Source organism: Bufo gargarizans, chromosome 3, assembly GCF_014858855.1.
Source record: "Bufo gargarizans isolate SCDJY-AF-19 chromosome 3, ASM1485885v1, whole genome shotgun sequence".
NCBI classification, from domain to species: domain Eukaryota; kingdom Metazoa; phylum Chordata; class Amphibia; order Anura; family Bufonidae; genus Bufo; species Bufo gargarizans.
Window position 1 is genome coordinate 454,956,568 of NC_058082.1, and position 18,720 is coordinate 454,975,287.

Below are 18,720 nucleotides of genomic sequence, written 5' to 3' on the forward strand. Positions count from 1 at the left end.
TCCAAAATGGGGTCACTTGTGGGGTAGTTATACTGCCCTGGCAATTTAGGGGCCCAAATGTGTGAGAAGTACTTTGCAATCAAAATGTGTAAAAAATGGCCTGCGAAATCCGAAAGGTGCACTTTGGAATATGTGCCCCTTTGCCCACCTTGCCTGCAAAAAAGTGTCACACATCTGGTATCGCCGTACTCAGGAGAAGTTGGGGAATGTGTTTTGGGGTGTCATTTTACATATACCCATGCTGGGTGAGAGAAATATCTTGGCAAAAGACAACTTTTCCAATTTTTTTATACAAAGTTGGCATTTGACCAAGATATTTTTCTCACCCAGCATGGGTATATGTAAAATGACACCCCAAAACACATTCCCCAACTTCTCCTGAGTACGGCGATACCAGATGTGTGACACTTTTTTGCAGCCAAGGTGGGCAAAGGTGCCCAAATTCCTTTTAGGAGGGCATTTTTAGACATTTGGATCCCAGACTTCTTCTCACACTTTTGGGCCCCTAAAAAGCCAGGGCAGTATAAATACCCCACATGTGACCCCACTTTGGAAAGAAGACACCCCAAGGTATTCAATGAGGGGCCTGGCGAGTTCATATAATTTTTTTTTTTTTGCATAAGTTAGCGGAAATTTATTTTTTTTTTGTTTTTTTCTCACAAAGTCTCACTTTCCGCTAACTTAGGACAAAAATTTCAATCTTTCATGGACTCAATATGCCCCTCACGGAATACCTTGGGGTGTCTTCTTTCCGAAATGGGGTCACATGTGGGGTATTTATACTGCCCTGGCATTTTAGGGGCCCTAAAGCGTGAGAAGAAGTCTGGAATATAAATGTCTAAAACATTTTACGCATTTGGATTCCATGACGGGTATGGTGAGTTCATGTGAGATTTTATTTTTTGACACAAGTTAGTGGAATATGAGACTTTGTAAGAAAAAACAAACAAAAAAATATATATATTTCCGCTAACTTGGACCAAAAAAATGTCTGAATGGAGCCTTACAGGGGGGGTGATCAATGACAGGGGGGTGATCAATGACAGGGGGGTGATCACCCATATAGACTCCCTGATCACCCCCCTGTCATTGATCACCCCCCCTGGTAAGGCTCCATTCAGACGTCCGTATGATTTTTACGGATCCATGGATACGGCTGATCACCCCCCTGTCATTGATCACCCCCCTGTAAGGCTCCATTCAGACGTCCGCATGTGTTTTGCGGATCCGATCCATGTATCCATGGATCCGTAAAAATCATACGGACGTCTGAATGGAGCCTTACAGGGGGGTGATCAATGACAGGGGGGTGATCAATGACAGGGAAGTGATCAGGGAATCTATATGGGTGATCACCCCCTTGTCATTGATCACCCCCCTGTAAGGCTGCATTCAGACGTCCGTATGCGTTTTGCGGATCCGATCCATGTATCCGTGGATCCGTAAAAATCATACGGACATCTGAATGGAGCCTTACAGGGGGGTGATCAATGACAGGGGGGTGATCAATGACAGGGGGTGATCAGGGAATCTATATGGGTGATCACCCGCCTGTCATTGATCACCCCCCTGTAAGGCTCCATTCAGATGTCCGTATGTGTTTTGCGGATCCGATCCATGTAACCGTGGATCCGTAAAAATCATACGGACGTCTGAACGGAGCCTGACAGGGGGGTGATCAATGACAGGGGGGTGATCAATGACAGGGGGTGATCAGGGAGTTTATATGGGGTGATCATGGGTGATCAGGGGTTCATAAGGGGTTAAAAAGTGACAGGGGGGGGGGTTTAGTGTAGTGTGGTGTTTGGTGCGACTTTACTGAGCTACCTGTGTCCTCTGGTGGTCGATCCAAACAAAAGGGACCACCAGAGGACCAGGTAGCAGGTATATTAGACGCTGTTATCAAAACAGCGTCTAATATACCTGTTAGGGGTTAAAAAAAATCACATCTCCAGCCTGCCAGCGAGCGATCGCCGCTGGCAGGCTGGAGATCCACTCGCTTACCTTCTGTTCCTGTGAGCGCGCGCGCCTGTGTGCGCGCGTTCACAGGAAATCTCGGCCCTCGCGAGATGACGCGTATATGCGTCGCTGTGCGCAGGGCTGCCGCCTCCGGACCGCACATCTGCGTTAGGCGGTCCGGAGGCGGTTAATTAGGTGTCCTGTACCACCTGATGGATGTGTCTTGGGTGAAAAGTTCTTCACAATGTAAAAAAATATGGCACCGGCGGGCATCGCCATATGTTTGCCCGTTAGGCGAACTGCAAATGAGCAAAGTTCGCCGTGAAATCACAGCCGGGCGAACCGCAAGGCCATCTCTACTGGTTGGCTGGAGGAGAAGCCTTTGATGCAGCTTTCGGGGGATACGGTGTCTTCAGGGCCGGCGCTTCCATATAGGCAAGGGGGGCAATTGCCCCCGGGCCCCTGAGTCCTTAGGGGCCCCCCGCGCCGGCCCGCAACTAACTATATTTTCGTGGGGGCAGCGGTGGCAGGACAGTCACAGGGAGATTAGTGCTTCCATTGTGGAAGCGCTTATCTCCATAGTCATCTGTATCGCCGTCCTCAGGACAGCGATACAGATGGCTGTGCAGCAGGGCAGGGGAGGGAGAGGTGTGTCCCTTCCTCTTCCTCTGATAGGCTGCCGGTCTAGTGCCGGCAGCCTATCAGAGGCCGATGCAGGCGGCGCGCTCTACGTCATTGCGCCACCTGAGCCGTACAGTGCGGGACACAGGCTGGAAGAGGCCTGCATCGCATCACTGACATGGAGGTAAGTATAAGTGTTGTTTTTTTTTGGTGTACAATACTGGTGGCTACTGGCACATGATGGGGGGCTCTGGCTACTGGCATATGTTGATGGGGGGGGGGCTCAGGCTACTGGCACATGATCGGGGACCCTATGGCTACTGGTACATGATAAGGGGGGCCTATGGCTACTGGCATATGATGGGGGGGCTCTGGCTACTGGCACATGATATGGGGGGCTCTGGCTACTGCCACATGATATGGGGGCCTCTGGCTACTGGCACATGATATGGGGGGCCTCTGGCTACTGGCACATGATAAGGGGGCCTCTGGCTACTGGCACATGATAGGGGAGGGCTCTGGCTACTGGCACATGATATGAGGGGCCTCTGGCTACTGAGATGGGGTATTTTATACTTACAAATTATGGGGTACACTGAGGGCATCTACTGGGGCACTATACATGGGGCATTTTATACTGGTACATTATGGGGGGCACTAGGAGGGAGGGGGGAGAGAAGCACTCTGGGGGCATTTACTGGGGGCACTATATAGGGGTATTTTATACTGGCACATTATGGGGGCACTATGTAGAACATTAGCTCAAATGCGGGCATTACAAGGGGGTATTTTTTGCACTGTCAGATTATAAGGAGAATCATTTCTACTAGGGGGGGAACATTATGGTGGGCTTTATTACTCCCCCATGGTATGACCCCCTAGTAGCAGCACCAGCCTCTCCCTGCTCTGCCATCCCTCTGCCCTTTCTCCAAATCCTTATTATGAAATATTTCTTATTAGGATAAAGCACAACATCAGCTCTGCCGAGCCCACGGCCAAGTGTTGAAGTGGTGTCTGAGATCCCCAAGGGCCAAGCCAAGTAAATGTAAGTTTTCATATGAATTATGTTTATGTTATACACATATAGCAAACACTGTGCCCCACAATATACAGTTTCTTCTGTAAAAGTCATCAAGTGTCATGGGGGGCCCTTATTGTTTTTCGCCCCAGAGCCCCATTTCACCTAGAACCGGCCCTGGCTGTCTCCTTGCAGAGACCGCCAGCTGGCATAGTGAGTCTCACAGGCAATTCTTCTTTAACCTGTACCCTGTAGTTCCTTTAACCATTGCAGGTTTTATAGCTGAAATATCCCACCATTCCTTTCTGGCTAGATATCTGTACAAAACGTAGTCACTTAATGTGATGCAGTAAAAACTATAGCAGCTCAGCTGACTTGTTATTTGTTGACTTTATTTGCTGACTGTTTCTAATAACAACCAACAAAATTGTTATTGTAGACCTGGGCTAAAATGAAGGTTGTAACTCAGGACTAGTGCATGAAAAATAATGTTTTTACAGTAACTCAATTATGTATATAGTATTTAACTGCTAAATAGAGCTGGGAAAAAGGCAAGTCAGTTTTCGGTGCTCTGCATTGATAAGAGCCAATCACCCGGAAATAGCTGATTGTAGATGAGATACTGGCTTGGCTATAATCCTAAATTATATATCAAGGCCTGTTTAAAAGATTGACCATTAGGCTACATGCACAGGACCGTGTGCCCCCCGTGGCCGTATTGCGGCCCGCAAACAGCGGGTCCGCAATACACGGGCACCATCTGCGTGCATTCCGCATCACGGATCGCGGACCCATTCACTTGAATGGGTCCGCAATCACGGAGATGCGGAACAGAGGCACGGATCGGAACTTCACGGAAGCACTACAGAGTGCTTCCGTGGTGTTTCTGGCCGTGCCTCCTCACCGCAAAAAAGTAGCGCATGCACTGCTTTTTTGCGATGCGGACCGTCAGATGCGGATCGCGGACCCCATTTAAGTAAATGGGTCTGCGATCCTCATGCGACTGCCCCACGGTCTGTGCCCGTGCATTGCGGACTGCAATTTGCGGTCCGCAGCACGGGCACGGAGCCCTAACGTTCGTGTGCATGTAGCCCCACCGATCTGTATAAAAGTTTTAGAAAACCCCTTTAAATTTCTAGATTTATGAAATGAATTTGGAGAGAAAGCCCGGTGGCCTTTATCTGGGACAGGCATGTTTTTATTGTGCATTCTTTCCTAGTGAATCATGAGAACAAACTCCAAGGTGTTCACATGTACTATCTCATTTCCAATTCTCCCCCGAACTTTAGAAGTTGTTTTTTTGCTACACAAACAACTGGGTTTATACATACATAATCCAGGTCCTGTCACAGGGCAGAGATATACTGCATATGTAACTGAAGTTCAGTTTACTGCTAATGTATATCATATTGTTCTAAATAGTAAATAGAAAGAATCTGTAATATTTAAGGCCCCTTTCACACCTGCGTTATAGTCTTCCGGCATAGAGTTCCGTCGTCGGGGCTCTATGCCGGAAGAATACTGATCAGGATTTTCCTAATGCATTCTGAATGGACAGTCCGTCCTTCAGGATGCATCAGGATGTCTTCAGTTCCGGAACGGAACGTTTTTTGGCCGCAGCAAATAGCGCAGCATGCTGCGCTTTTTGCTCCGGCCAAAAATCCGGAACACTTGCCGCAAGGCCGGATCCGGAATGAATGCCCATTGAAAGGCATTGATCCGGATCCGGCCTTAAGCTAAACGTCGTTTCGGCGCATTGCCGAATGCGACGTTTAGCTTTTTCTCAATGGTTACCATGGCTGCCGGGACGCTAAAGTCCTGGCAGCCATGGTAAACTGTAGTGGGGAGCGGGGAGCAGCATACTTACCATCCGTGCGGCTCCCGGGGCGCTCCAGAGTGACGTCAGGGCGCCCCAGGCGCATGGATGACGTGATCGCATGGATCACATGATCCATGCGCATGGGGCGCTCTGACGTCATTCTGGAGCGCCCCGGGAGCCGCACGGATGGTAAGTATGCTGCTCCCCCGCTCCCCACTACTACTATGGCCCCCAGGACTTTAATAGCGTCCTGGGTGCCATAGTAACACTGAAAGCATTTTGAAGACGGATCCGTCTTCAAATGCTTTCAGTACACTTGCGTTTTTCCGGATCCGGCGTGTAATTCCGGCAAGTGGAGTACACGCCGGATCCGGACAACGCAAGTGTGAAAGAGGCCTAAGATATTGCAATATCCTTTAATAGCCATCTATCCATACACAATTTTTAAAAAAAAAAAGTAAAATAGATTGTAAAAGTAAATATCATTTTACTAGTGCGATAGTGAAAATAAAAGTGTAGATCCACCTATTAACACCATTTTAACCCCTTAAGGACACAGCCCTATTTCACCTTAAGGACCAGGCCATTTTTTGCAAATCTGACCACTGTCACTTTAAGTGCTGATAACTTTAAAACGCTTTGACTTACCCAGGCTGTTCTGAGATTGTTTTTTCGTCGCATATTGTACTTCATGACACTGCTAAAATTGGGTCAAAAAAGTTAATTTTTTTGCATAAAAAAATACCATATTTACCAAAAATTTTGAAAAATTTGCAAATTTCAAAGTTTCAGTTTCTCTACTTCTGCAATACATAGTAATACCCCCAAAAATTGTGATGACTTTACATTCCCCATATGTCTACTTCATGTTTGTAGCATTTTGGGAATGATATTTTATTTTTTGGGGATGTTACAAGGCTTAGAAGTTTAGAAGCAAATTTTGAAATTTTCGGAAATCTTCAAAATCCCACTTTTTATGGACCAGTTCAGGTTTGAAGTCACTTTGTGAGGCTTACATAATAGAAACCACCCAAAAATTCTGAGATTGTTTTTTCGTCACATATTGTACTTCATGACACTGGTAAAATGGAATTTTATAAAAAATTTATAAAAAAATTTATAAAAAAAAATATTTGACAAAAATTCGGAAAAATGTGCTCATTCCAAGTTTCAATTTCTCTACTTCTATAATACATATTAATACCTACAAAAATAGTTATTACTTTACATTTCCCATATGTCTACTTCATGTTAGGATCATTTTGGGAATGACATTTTATTTTTGGGGGACGTTACAAGGCTTAGAAGTTTAGAAGTAAATCTTGAAATTTAAAGGACCAGTTCAGGTCTGAAGTCACTTTGTGAAGCTTACATGATAGAAACCACCCAAAAATTACCCCATTCTAGAAACTACACCCCTCAAGGTATTCAAAACTGTTTTTACAAACTTTGTTAACCCTTTAGGTCTTCCACAACACTTCATGGCAAATGGACATACATTTTTAGAATTTAGATTTTTTGGAAAATTTTCCAATATAATCAATTTTTTCCTGGAAAAAAACAAGGGTTAACTGCCAAACAAAACTCAAAATGGGTTGCCCTGATTCTGTAGTTTGCAGAAACACCCCATATGTGGTCGTAAACTACTGTTTGGCCGAACGGGAGGACATAGAAGGAGGGGAACACCATATGGGTTTTGGAAGGCAGATTTGGCAGGACTGGTTTTGTTTATACCATGTCCCATTTGAAGCCCCCTGTTGCACCCCTAGAATAGAAATTTCAAAAAAGTGACTCCATCTAAGAAAGTACACCCCTCAAGGTATTCAAAACTGGGTTTACAAACTTTGTTAACCCTTTAGGTGTTCCACAAGAGTTATTGGCAGATGGAGAAACAATTTAGAAATTTCTATTTTTTGGAAAATTTTCCAATATAATCAATTTTTTCCAGGAGTAAAACAAGGGTTAACTGCCAAACAAAACTCAAAATGGGTTGCCCTGATGCTGTAGTTTGCAAAAACACCCCATATGTGGTCGTAAACTACTGTTTGGCCGAACGGGAGGACATAGAAGGAGGGGAACACCATATGGGTTTTGGAAGGCAGATTTTGCAGGACTGGTTTTGTTTATACCATGTCCCATTTGAAGCCCCCTGTTGTACCCCTAGAATAAAAATTTCAAAAAAAGTGACTCCATCTAAGAAAGTACACCCCTCAAGGTATTCAAAACTGGGTTTACAAACTTTGTTAACCCTTTAGGTGTTCCACAAGAGTTAATGGCAGATGGAGAAACAATTTAGAAATTTCTATTTTTTGGAAAATTTTCCATTTTAACCCATTTTTTCCAGCAATAAAGTAAGGGTTAACAGCCAAACAAAACTCAATATGGGTTGCCCTGATTCTGTAGTTTGCAAAAACACCCCATATGTGGTCGTAAACTACTGTTTGGCCAAACGGGAGCACGTAGAAAGAGGGGAACGCCATATGGGTTTTGGAAGGCAGATTTTGCAGGACTGGTTTTGTTTATACCATGTCCCATTTGAAGCCCCCTGTTGCACCCCTAGAATAGAAATTTCAAAAAAGTGACTCCATCTAAGAAAGTACACCCCTCAAGGTATTCAAAACTGGGTTTACAAACTTTGTTAACCCTTTAGGTGTTCCACAAGAGTTAATGGCAGATGGAGAAACAATTTAGAAATTTCTATTTTTTGGAAAATTTTCCATTTTAACCCTTACTTTATTACTGAAAAAAATGGGTTAACAGCCAAACAAAACTCAAAATGGGTTGCCCTGATTCTGTAGTTTGCAGAAACACCCCAAATGTGGTCGTAAACTACTATTTGGCTAAACGGCAGGACATAGAAGAAGGGGAACGCCATACGGTTTTTGGAAGGCAGATTTTGCTGGACTGGTTTATTTACACCATGTACCCTTTCAAGCCCCCTGATGCCCCCCTAGAGTAGAAACTCCATAAAAGTGACCCCATCTAGGAAACTACGGGATAAGGTGGTTGTTGATTTGGTACTATTTTAGGGGTAAATATGATTTTTGGTTGCTCTATATTACACTTTTTTGAGGCAAGGTAACAAAAAAATTAAATTCTAAAATTTTTCTACATTTGCTATTTAGTTTTGTGGAACACCTAAAGGGTTAACAAAGTTTATAAAGTAACTTTTGAATACCTTGAGGGGTGTAGTTTCTTAGATGGGGTCACTTTTTTTGAGTTTCTAGTCTAGGCTACATCAGGGGGGGCTTCTAATGGGACGTGGTGTCAAAAAAAAAAACTGTCCATCAAATCTGCCTTCCAGAAACCATATGGAGTTCCCTTCGTTCTATGCCCTGCCGTGCGGCTATATAGCCATTTACGACCACATATGGGGTGTTTCTGCAAACTACAGAATCAGGGCCATAAATATTGAGTTTTTTTTGGCTGTTAACCCTTGCTTTATTACTGGAAAAAAAGGATTCAAATGGAAATTTTGCCCAAAAATGGGTGTTTTGGCACCGTTTTTATTTTATATTTTTAACACCGTTCATCCGAGGGGTTTGGTCAAATGTTATTTTTATAGCGACGACTTTTACGCACGCGACGATGCCCAATATGTATGGCTCTCAGACTTTGGAGACACTAAGCAGGCATCCTAAAACTGCGGCCCTCCAGATGTTGTAAAACTACAATTCCCACCATGCCCTGCTGATGGCTGTAGGTTGTCTGGGCATGCTGGGAGTTATAGTTTTACAACATCTGGAGGGCCGCAGTTTGAGGATGCCTGCACTAAAACTAATATTTTTTTGGGGAAAAAAAATTGTTTCTGTGTCTCCAAAGTCTGAGAGCCATAGTGTTTTATGTTCTCTAGGGGACTGTTGGAGATTATAAAAATGTAGTACTCCATGGAAGTGTGATACTCCCTGAAGCAATCGATAATGCAGAGGCCCGGATGATCGGGGCAAGTGTCACACTGAGTAGTGGTGTCCTTCCGTATCCCCCTCTTGTGACACACTCTGCATCTTTTTTGGGTTCGTCCCTTCTTTCCAGTATGGGGGACCACACCTGGAAAGTGTTGGCCAGGGACGATCCGGGCGCCTCCAGTTCCCGAGGTACTCCGGCCTGCTCTTTCCCGGTCCGAAAAGATCAGGTCTTTGAGGACTGCCTCATAGAATTGGAGGAATGTCCCTGTGCTGCCAGCGCTTCGGGATAGTACAAAAGAGTTGTACATGGCAACCTGCACCATGTAGACCGCAACTTTTTTGTACCATGCCCGGGTTTTGCGCATGGCATTATATGGCTTGAGGACTTGATCAGAGAGATCAACTCCTCCCATATACCGATTGTAGGCGACGATACAATCGGGCTTGAGGACCGTTGCCGTGGTACCTCGCACAGAGACTGGGGTGGTGCTGTTACCGTGGATTGTGGACAGCATAAGGACATCCCTCTTGTCCTTATACCTGACCAGCAACAGGTTTCCACTGGTAAGTGCACGGGTCTCACCCCTGGGGATAGGTACCTGGAGGGGGTGGGCAGGGAGGCCGCGTTGATTTTTCCGCACGGTCCCACAAGCGAACGTGGATCTGGCGGCAAGGGACCTGAACAAGGGAATGCTGGTATAAAAGTTGTCCACGTACAAGTGGTAACCCTTATCCAGCAGTGGGTACATAAGGTCCCACACGAGTTTCCCGGTAACACCCAGAGTGGGGGGACATTCTGGTGGTTGAATCCGGGAATCTCGCCCCTCGTACACACGAAATTTGTAAGTGTACCCTGAGGTACTCTCACAAATTTTGTATAGCTTCACGCCATACCTCGCCCGCTTTGTGGGAATGTATTGGCGGAAACTGAGTCTCCCCTTGAACGCAACGAGAGACTCATCAACCGCGACCTCCCTTCCAGGTACGTAGGCCTGCTGAAATGTGGCCCCAAAGTGATCGATGACCGGCCGTATCTTGTACAGCCGGTCATAGGCAGGATCACTTCGGGGGGGACATGCTGCATTATCGGAATAATGCAGACATTTCCGGATGGCCTCAAACCGGGAGCGTGTCATGGCCGTACTGTACAGTGGGGTCTGGTATAGGACGTCCCCACTCCAGTACAGCCTGACACTGGGTTTTTGCACTAGACCCATATGCAGCACGAGGCCCCAAAATGTCCTCATCTCGGCTGCACTGACCGGCGTCCAGCCACCGGGTCTAGCCAAAAATGAGCCCGGGTTTTGAGCGACGAACTGTTGGGCGTACAGATTCGTCTGCTCCACCATCAGATTCACCAGTGGGTTACTGAAAAAAAAACTAAAAAAGTATATTTCAGTAAACCCCACTGTGGGAATCTGGATTCCAGGATTGCCAGCGAAATCCGGAATCTCAGGCTCAAAGTCCACTGGGGGACACCAGCTAAGTTCATCGGCAGGGGGCTCCGGTGAACTTATTTGGTGGGCCGGGAAACCAGTACGAACCCCAGGGCGGCTCGTACTAGGGTGGGCCACAGGATCCCTAGCATGTGTGGCCCCTGGCTCCGCCTGGCGGCGTCTCCGCTGCCTTGGTGGCTCATCGTCATCCGATGATGATGAGGAGGATGCGGATGACAAAAGGAACGTGGGGTCATCCTCATCCTCACTGGGGCTCTCAGAGTCGGAGGCAATCTGGGCATATGCCTCCTCGGCCGAGAACACCCGGCGGGCCATGGGTGTGTGTGTGTGCGTGTGTATGTGCGTGCGTGTAAACCTTTATTCTATGTGCGTGTGTGTGGGGGCACGGGTGTTCACGTACTAAAAGTCCAGGCAAAAAAAATGGGCAAGTGTTAGAAAAAAAAAAAAAAAAAGTTCAAACTTGCTGATCAGCGGTTCAACGCTGATCAGCGGTCGGTGGGGTGGTGGGGCGGTGGGGCGGGCGATGCGCTAACAGTGGACGGACGCTAAAAAGTGCCGGCCAGTCAGCGCACGCAGAAAAAAAAAAGTGGTGGTGGGGGGGTCTGGTGGGGGGGGGGGGGGGGGCTGGTGGGGGGGGGGGCTGGTGGTGAGGGGGGGGCTGGTGGTGGGGGGGATGCGGGGGGGGGGCAAGTGGCAGGGGGGTCTGGGGTCTGGTAGCTGAAAAAAAAAAGTTTGGAATAAATGTGATTTTTTTTTTTTTTTTCTAACTTTTCCCTTCTATCCCTGCCTAAAGGTGCCTCTCCCTCACTGACCCTAACCTACCTGGGTGGCGATGGGTGCAGGAGGGTGATGGATGGCGATTAGGGGGACTCAGGAGCTGGTGCTGGACGATGCTGCCGGGTGCTCGTGCAGAACAGGAAGAGGAGGGGAGAGAGGAGCGCAGGAAGTTTGAATCTCGCGCCTCTCTCCCCTGCACCAATCAGCACCCTGGACAGCGGCGTTCAGCACCAGGGCCAGCTCCGCCTCTGCAAATCCTCGGACTGCGATTGGTGGTGTAAAATTACGCCACCGATCGCAGTCTTTTTCCGGTTCATCGGGTCACAGGACACCCGAATGGACCGGAAACGCAGAAAACCGCAGGTCTGAATTGACCTGCGGTTTTCTGCGATCGTCGATGCGGGGGGGTCAAATGACCCCCCCCTGCATTGTTACAGGATGCCGGCTGAATGATTTCAGCCGGCATCCCGTTCCGATTAACCCCCGCGGCGCCGGCATCGCTATTTAAAGCCATGACGTACCGGTACGTCATGTGTCCTTAAGGACTCGGGAAACATGCCGTACCGGTACGTCATGTGTCCTTAAGGGGTTAAATCTACAAGTATATATAACGGACAGTGGATGTGGACCCATTGTGTCAACTAACCAGTTTGGCTTTGGGCTATTCCTAAGGGCATTGTCCTGGCCGTAACCTAGTTTTCACCCTTTAACCCCTATACATGGATCTGACCTTCATTGCACATGAGCCACCAGGCCACTACCTCATAGAATAGTCACAGTGTAGTTGGCAGCTGACCCACAGGGGCAGAGACACTGATGCAAAGTACTGAGGGATCAATAAATACTCGTAGTCAGAAACCGGCTGAGGACAGGGCAGGTAGAATTTGCACGTATCCGTAAAACAATCTGAGGTCAGGGCAGGTGACAGAGAGTCAATATGATTACCAGGCAGAAGGCAGACCATGCAAGGGAGAGTCGGTGTGAATAAACAGGCAACGTTTGGAACATGGGCAGACTAACTCAAAAGCACATAATGACTGAGTTTTCCTTAGCTGCATTTACAGTACTACCAATTGCTATTGGGACCAGTTGACAGCTTGTCAACAGAGACACCAGTAATAGGTTGGGTTGTCTCCTAAAGACATCCCAGTCCTTATGCCCCATTAGGCTTATGGATATTGTAGAGGGAGTAATTCAGAGCAACACTCTAAGAGAAGACCTGGCCCGTCCATGCATGGCCAGATGTAAAGTCAAACATGGCTTCCTCCAGGCCATAACAGTTTAAAAATCTGGAACAAGACCACCAAACCAGCTTCTAACAAAAAAGTGAGGTCCAATCCCATCTTGGATCTTTTTTTTGGGCCAAATTCTTTCTATGACAAAAATCAAATCAACTAGCCTCCAGTCATCTTTTAATGTTTTCTTTTTCCAAATCCACACTCCTAGATCTAGATGATTTGTGAGCTGGATACTTCAACTGCCTGTAAGCTCCCAGTGCAAGGCACTGTTAAAGTGCTGATAAGGGTTCAGTAGCTACATGACCTGGAGCCATATTCCCTTTATTGTTCAGGTGGATGGGGATGGCCAAGAGCTGACTAGGAGATTTCTGACAATATTTTAGAAAAAGTGGAGCAGGTGTTTCATAAATATGTCATTCTGAACACCATAATTCTCATAGAATTTACACCAGGCAATTGGTATAAATAAATTAAAAAGTCTTGGCCATACAGCTCTATGTCTCCTGCTTCAGTTCATATAGTACATGATAAAACTTTCTGCCTGCAGCCACCACTAGGAGGAGCTCAGTACACAAAAATGTATGTTATCACTGTATACAATGGTAACTGTAAAAATCACTGAACTCCTTCTCGTGGCAACTGCCTGAAAAGTGTTGTGTTTTCATGTTGGGGCCAGAAGAAGTAGCTTAGTGCTGGGTTCTCCTCCACCCATGCCCCATAGCATTCACCACTGAGGGAGACTGAGCCAGAATTAAACCTGAGAGCTCAACACCCTGCAGAACTGTGAATACAAGTTTGGTTGAGAATGATCCTTTGAGATATGTTGTAAGTTAAAATCTGTATGTAAACCATTATCCTCCTTTGATATATCTTGGCACTAGGGGGTGGTGCTGCATCTTTGTGTGCTTTTTGCGTTGTAGCCCTGACTATGTATTTAACTTTTTTATCCATCTATGATGTTTTACAGGCATTATTTTAATTATTATGTGATTGAGTTTTTACTGGATAGGAGACGGAGAGATGATTTCTATAGCGCCAGCAGTTGTATCAGACTTACCCATATTACAAGCTTGTCCGCTCAGTGCATACAGCTGCTGCTGATAAGCCCATTCTTCATCATTGGCAGAAGATATAATCAGCAAACGTCTTCTCCAACGGAACCTTTAGAGAAATGAACAAATTCATGTAAATGCCAATAGAAGTCCTTCAACTACACTTGTCCTTCAACTTCAACCAAACAGATGCGGGGTGTCAGAACCTCGCTGATCAACTAGTGGACAATCGCTTAAGGCTCATGAAAATGTCCATATTAGGCTCCATTTTGTAGAAAAGAGCAATTGGGCTTCCATTGAGGTACCTTAGGCCTCTCTGGTACCTCTGTATATCTCTGATATATGAAGCCATATAGAGGTTTTCTGTAACGGATGCTTTTAGGTATTCTCCCCATCTGGCACCCAGTGGAGCCTCTCAAGGAGCCTAGGGTGGCCCTGTGGCCATGTACTTTATTCCTTTGGCACTGTTTATTTCAGGGGCATTGTACAGCATCACTCAGACATTTTATGCACTCAATAGTCTCAATAATATCGAATTGTTTGGATTTCATAAGTATCCATGAGAAAACACTCTGTATTCATCCTCTATGGAGTTAGAGAATATGGAGGTAGAGTTTGGCCCCATAGGATTTTTTGGGTGCCTTTTGCAGCTGTACATAAATGGAAGCGTATATGGAGGTATAATACAGCCTTGTGCATGAGGGATTAGAATCAAAGGTGAAACTTACAGCTTTTTATTTGGACAGGTTTTCATGCCAACAATTTCGATAAATTACCACTTCCAACATGTCCTCTATAAACAGAGAAGACAATACCCATACTTTGAAAATATTTGGCAGCATTCGTGCACAGAGAATTTTCTCCTCTGGAGGATAACGTTACATTCTTTACGCTTTACAAAAAGAAAATTGCTTTTTTATATACTGTGTAATTAAATTTCCAACACAGATTAAACCACTAAAATCTTTCTTCTACTTTTTCTTTTTTTCTAAATACCGTGATTGAAAGACATTAATTTGCTAATTAAATTTCCCTTCTGTAAAAGGAGATGAATAGAGAAAAAAATAGCGTTCTTCTTGGCTAAGTCCTGGAAAATGTATTGAAGTAACAGATTGCAGATCTTGGGATCTGTTCATCTACAATGACTGAAATACTTTGGGGGAAAATTTATTCAAAATGGTGTAAAGGAAAACTGGCTTAGTTGCCCATAGCAACCATATTCCACCTTTAATTTTTCAGAGTTCTTTTGGAAAATGAAAAGAACAATCTGATTGGTTGCTATGGGCAACTGAGACTGTGTTATAATGGCTTTAATGCTATTTTACATAATTCAACACTTCTAAACGTGTTTAAAGGAGTGCTCTGGGATTTACATATTGATGACCTAGCCTCAGGATAGGTCATCAATATGAGATTGGTGGGGGGTCTGACTCCTAGCACCCCTGACGATCAGCTGTACGAAGAAGCCACTGCGCTCTGTGAGCGCTTAGGCCTCTTCCTAGGCTATGTGTCATCACGTTCATCGGTCACATGGCCTAGGCACAGCTCAGCCCCATTCAAGTGAACGGGACTGAGTGCAATACCAAGCACAGGCGCTAATGTTGAGCGGAATGAAGCATTCGAAGTGGAATTTGGTCCGGAATATAGAAAAACTTTGATTCGCAATGAATCCATATTTCCTTGCGCTTCGTGATAATGAGTCAAGTTTTCCTAAAATGGAAGCTGCATGTGTTGCAAAGCGAAACTAGGTGTAGGAAAACAAGTCCAGGAACACAAGATCACCCATAATGCCGTGCAGCCAGCCAATCAGCAGATAGCCATACCCTGTGATGTCATAGCCCTATAAAACCCTCGTCCTGCGCGGTCTACGCCATTGTCCTGTGAGCTGAACATAGGGAGAGACGTGGCAAGCGTTCATGCACTAGGGACAGTGATGCGCAAAACGATTAATAGAAGAATTCAATACTAATAAGATGGAAGTCTTTATTAATCCACTGCCCAGCGTGCCAACCAATACCATCCAGTCTACACCCCTTAGGGTGGCCAGGTCTTAATGATGACCATCCTCATATTTTGCTGGCTTTACTTCCTAGAAAAGTCAGCAAGATGCAGAGGGGAGATGCTGGATGTTCCTGATGAAATATTCTCATCGATATTAGAAAAGGAGGAAAAGCAGATGGCAGAAGAAGGGGTCCCACTTGTAGGGCAGTAGAGTGCTGGGGTTGGAGAAGTGGGTGTGCCAGCATATTGTGCCTCCACCTAACCAGCCAAACCTCATACCAGCAACAGCCCCTGTTTAAAGGTGCATTAAAGGTGCCACGTGGACATTAACCATGAAGACCAACTATACATTGTGGTCTTCATTATTAAATGAAAGGCAGCTGCAGGCTAATTGGCCACGTGGTTCTTTACTGCAGCATAGCTGCAACCCGACTGCAGCACGGCCGCTCCGTGTCGCTGTACCCTAAGTCAGAGTGGCCTGAGTATACCTGAATTATAGCGATTCGTGACAAATTAATTCATAACTAATCAATTTTCTTGGGGAACTTCAGCGAAACTGCCAAATGGAATTTTTCAAAACTTTGCTCATCTATAACAGCTGCTATACAATGTATGGCGCTGTGCTTGGTTAGCTGTGAGAAGGCCATGGTGCTCAAACCACCGCCAATCACATATTGATGACGTATCCAGTGGACAGGTTATCACTATGTAAATCCTACAGAACCCCTTTAATAAAAAGAAGAAAGTCAATCTCTATAAGGCTTCCTACATGTGACCATATCATGAATCCTTGTTGGACGCATCTGTAGAAATCTAAGGGCCCATACTGTATCGCCAGTGGCCTCCGATTTTGTGCAAAGGAATAAATTCATGTGGAATCCATGACGGGAAAAAATGATGACATGTTTCATAGCAGACCATATTAGGAAGATCTAGTCCTCTGGAAGTATTACTAATTCTGAACTGTTGGGTCTCTGCCAATATACAGACTAATAGGACAGAGCGTCATCATGTTCATGAGGACTTGTCAAATTTTCTTCCCTCGTCTATAACGTAAACATAGGTGCCGCCTCTTTTTATAATACCTATTTCAATCAGGGGCGTAGCTAAAGGCTCATGGGCCCTGTTGCAAGAATTTAGCTTGGGCCCCCCTTCCCTCAGTGCTTTGTGGCCAGGGGCAGGGAAGCACATAGCCTTTGTATGCCTTCCGTTTCCGTATTTACGTTCTGTTCAAAGATAGAACATGTCCTATCATTGTCCTCATAATGGACAAGGATAGTACTGTTCTATCAGGGGCTAGATGTTCTGTTCCGCAAAAAACGGAATGCACACGTATTTTTTGCGAATCCGTTTTTTTGCGGACTGCAAAATACTGAAAAAGCCATACGGCCGTGTGCAAGAGGCCTTAGGAGTGTCAGAAAAACATTGAGCTGTTGATGTGAGTTAAATTAAAAAAGCAAAGGTAAAAAGCAAAGAAACAATGAACTTTATATGTACCATATATATATATATATATATGTGTTTATAATGTACTGTATATACAGTACCACAAAGCTATGCTTTTGTTATGAGACCTTTGCTCCTCAATCTATACCCCTGAGTATTTTTTTCCTATAATATGTCTTACCAAACTGATCGATTTGTTATTCCAGTTTCAGCAAATGTTATATTTTGTATCGGGAAAACCTATTTTCCAATATACTTTTGGGGTCATTTATTAAACTGGTATAAAGAAGAACTGGCTTAGTTGCCCATAGCATACCAAAGGAGCTGTCCAAAATGACAGGTGGAATCTGATTGGTTGCTATGGGCAACTAAGCCAGTTCTACTTTACACCAGTTTGATAAATGACCCAATTTGTGTATCGATTCCTTACAATTTTCAAGATCTCTTTCTTCAGTCACTCAATGGGAAACCTCAGGGGTTAAAAATCTGTCCTGAACATGTGACGATCATATGGGCTCTCCAATAAAAGTAATGATGAAGCTTCCTGTTTAATGACTGCAAGCAGAGTTCTAGAAAACGATTAGGAATTTTTACAGGAAGCATGTCAGGAATTCGTTGAAACTTCCTTCAATCATGTTAATGTTGAAGCGATACGTTCTTCTGTATGCATACAGTATGTGGTCGCTATCACGTACTTACATACTATATATGCTCGAGGCCACTTTCCCACCGTCGGTATTTGGTCTTTTTCTCATTAGTATTTCTAAGCTAAAACCAGAAGTGAAAAAATGTCAAAAGAAAGATCATGATCTGGAACCACTTCTGGTTTGACCAAATACTGATCGTGCGAAAGTGGCCTTACATGGCAAAACAGCCTAGAACTCTTCACGCCATTTTTATTTTTTGGGCCCTGTATATTCAAGTTCCTCTTCTGTGGAATGATGTTTTGCATGATCCCTGTGGAGTGACATCACCATTATATTTGCATTGTGATCCTGTTCAGTGATCTCTGCTTGGTGACATTTTGTGTACTGTAGGGATCTGTGTGAACAAGGCCAGAGGTGACAGACTTCACTTGACTCAGCAGTTTTAGGCCTCATGCAAACGACCGTTGTTTCATTCCGTGTCCGTTGTTCCGTTTTTCGTGATTTTCTGCGGACCCATTGCATGGCAAACTTGACTTAGATTTTTTTTTACTTTCCTTCATGTCTGGAGATCCTCCAAAAATAAAGGAAGACACACGGAAACAAAAACGGACATGGATCACAGAACAACGGAACCCCTTTTTGCGGACCGCAAAAAAATACTGTCGTGTGCATGAGGCCTTAGGCTGGGTTCAGACCTGAGCGTTTTACAGCGCGTTCCTACGCGCTGTAAAACGCTCAACAGGCAAGAACCAATGATTCCCTATGGGAATGGTTCTCACC

At 45.2% G+C, this 18,720-nt stretch overlaps 1 protein-coding gene across 1 annotated transcript in view; it reads right to left on the reverse strand.

The window, feature by feature from the left end:
- Positions 1-18,720, reverse strand: part of CCDC80 (coiled-coil domain containing 80) — a 115,089-nt gene that overhangs the window by 16,445 nt on the left and 79,924 nt on the right. Inside the window, exon 6 of the mRNA XM_044283585.1 lies at positions 13,852-13,955. Within this exon, the coding sequence (XP_044139520.1) occupies positions 13,852-13,955 (104 nt within the window). The remainder of the gene's footprint in view (positions 1-13,851; positions 13,956-18,720) is intronic.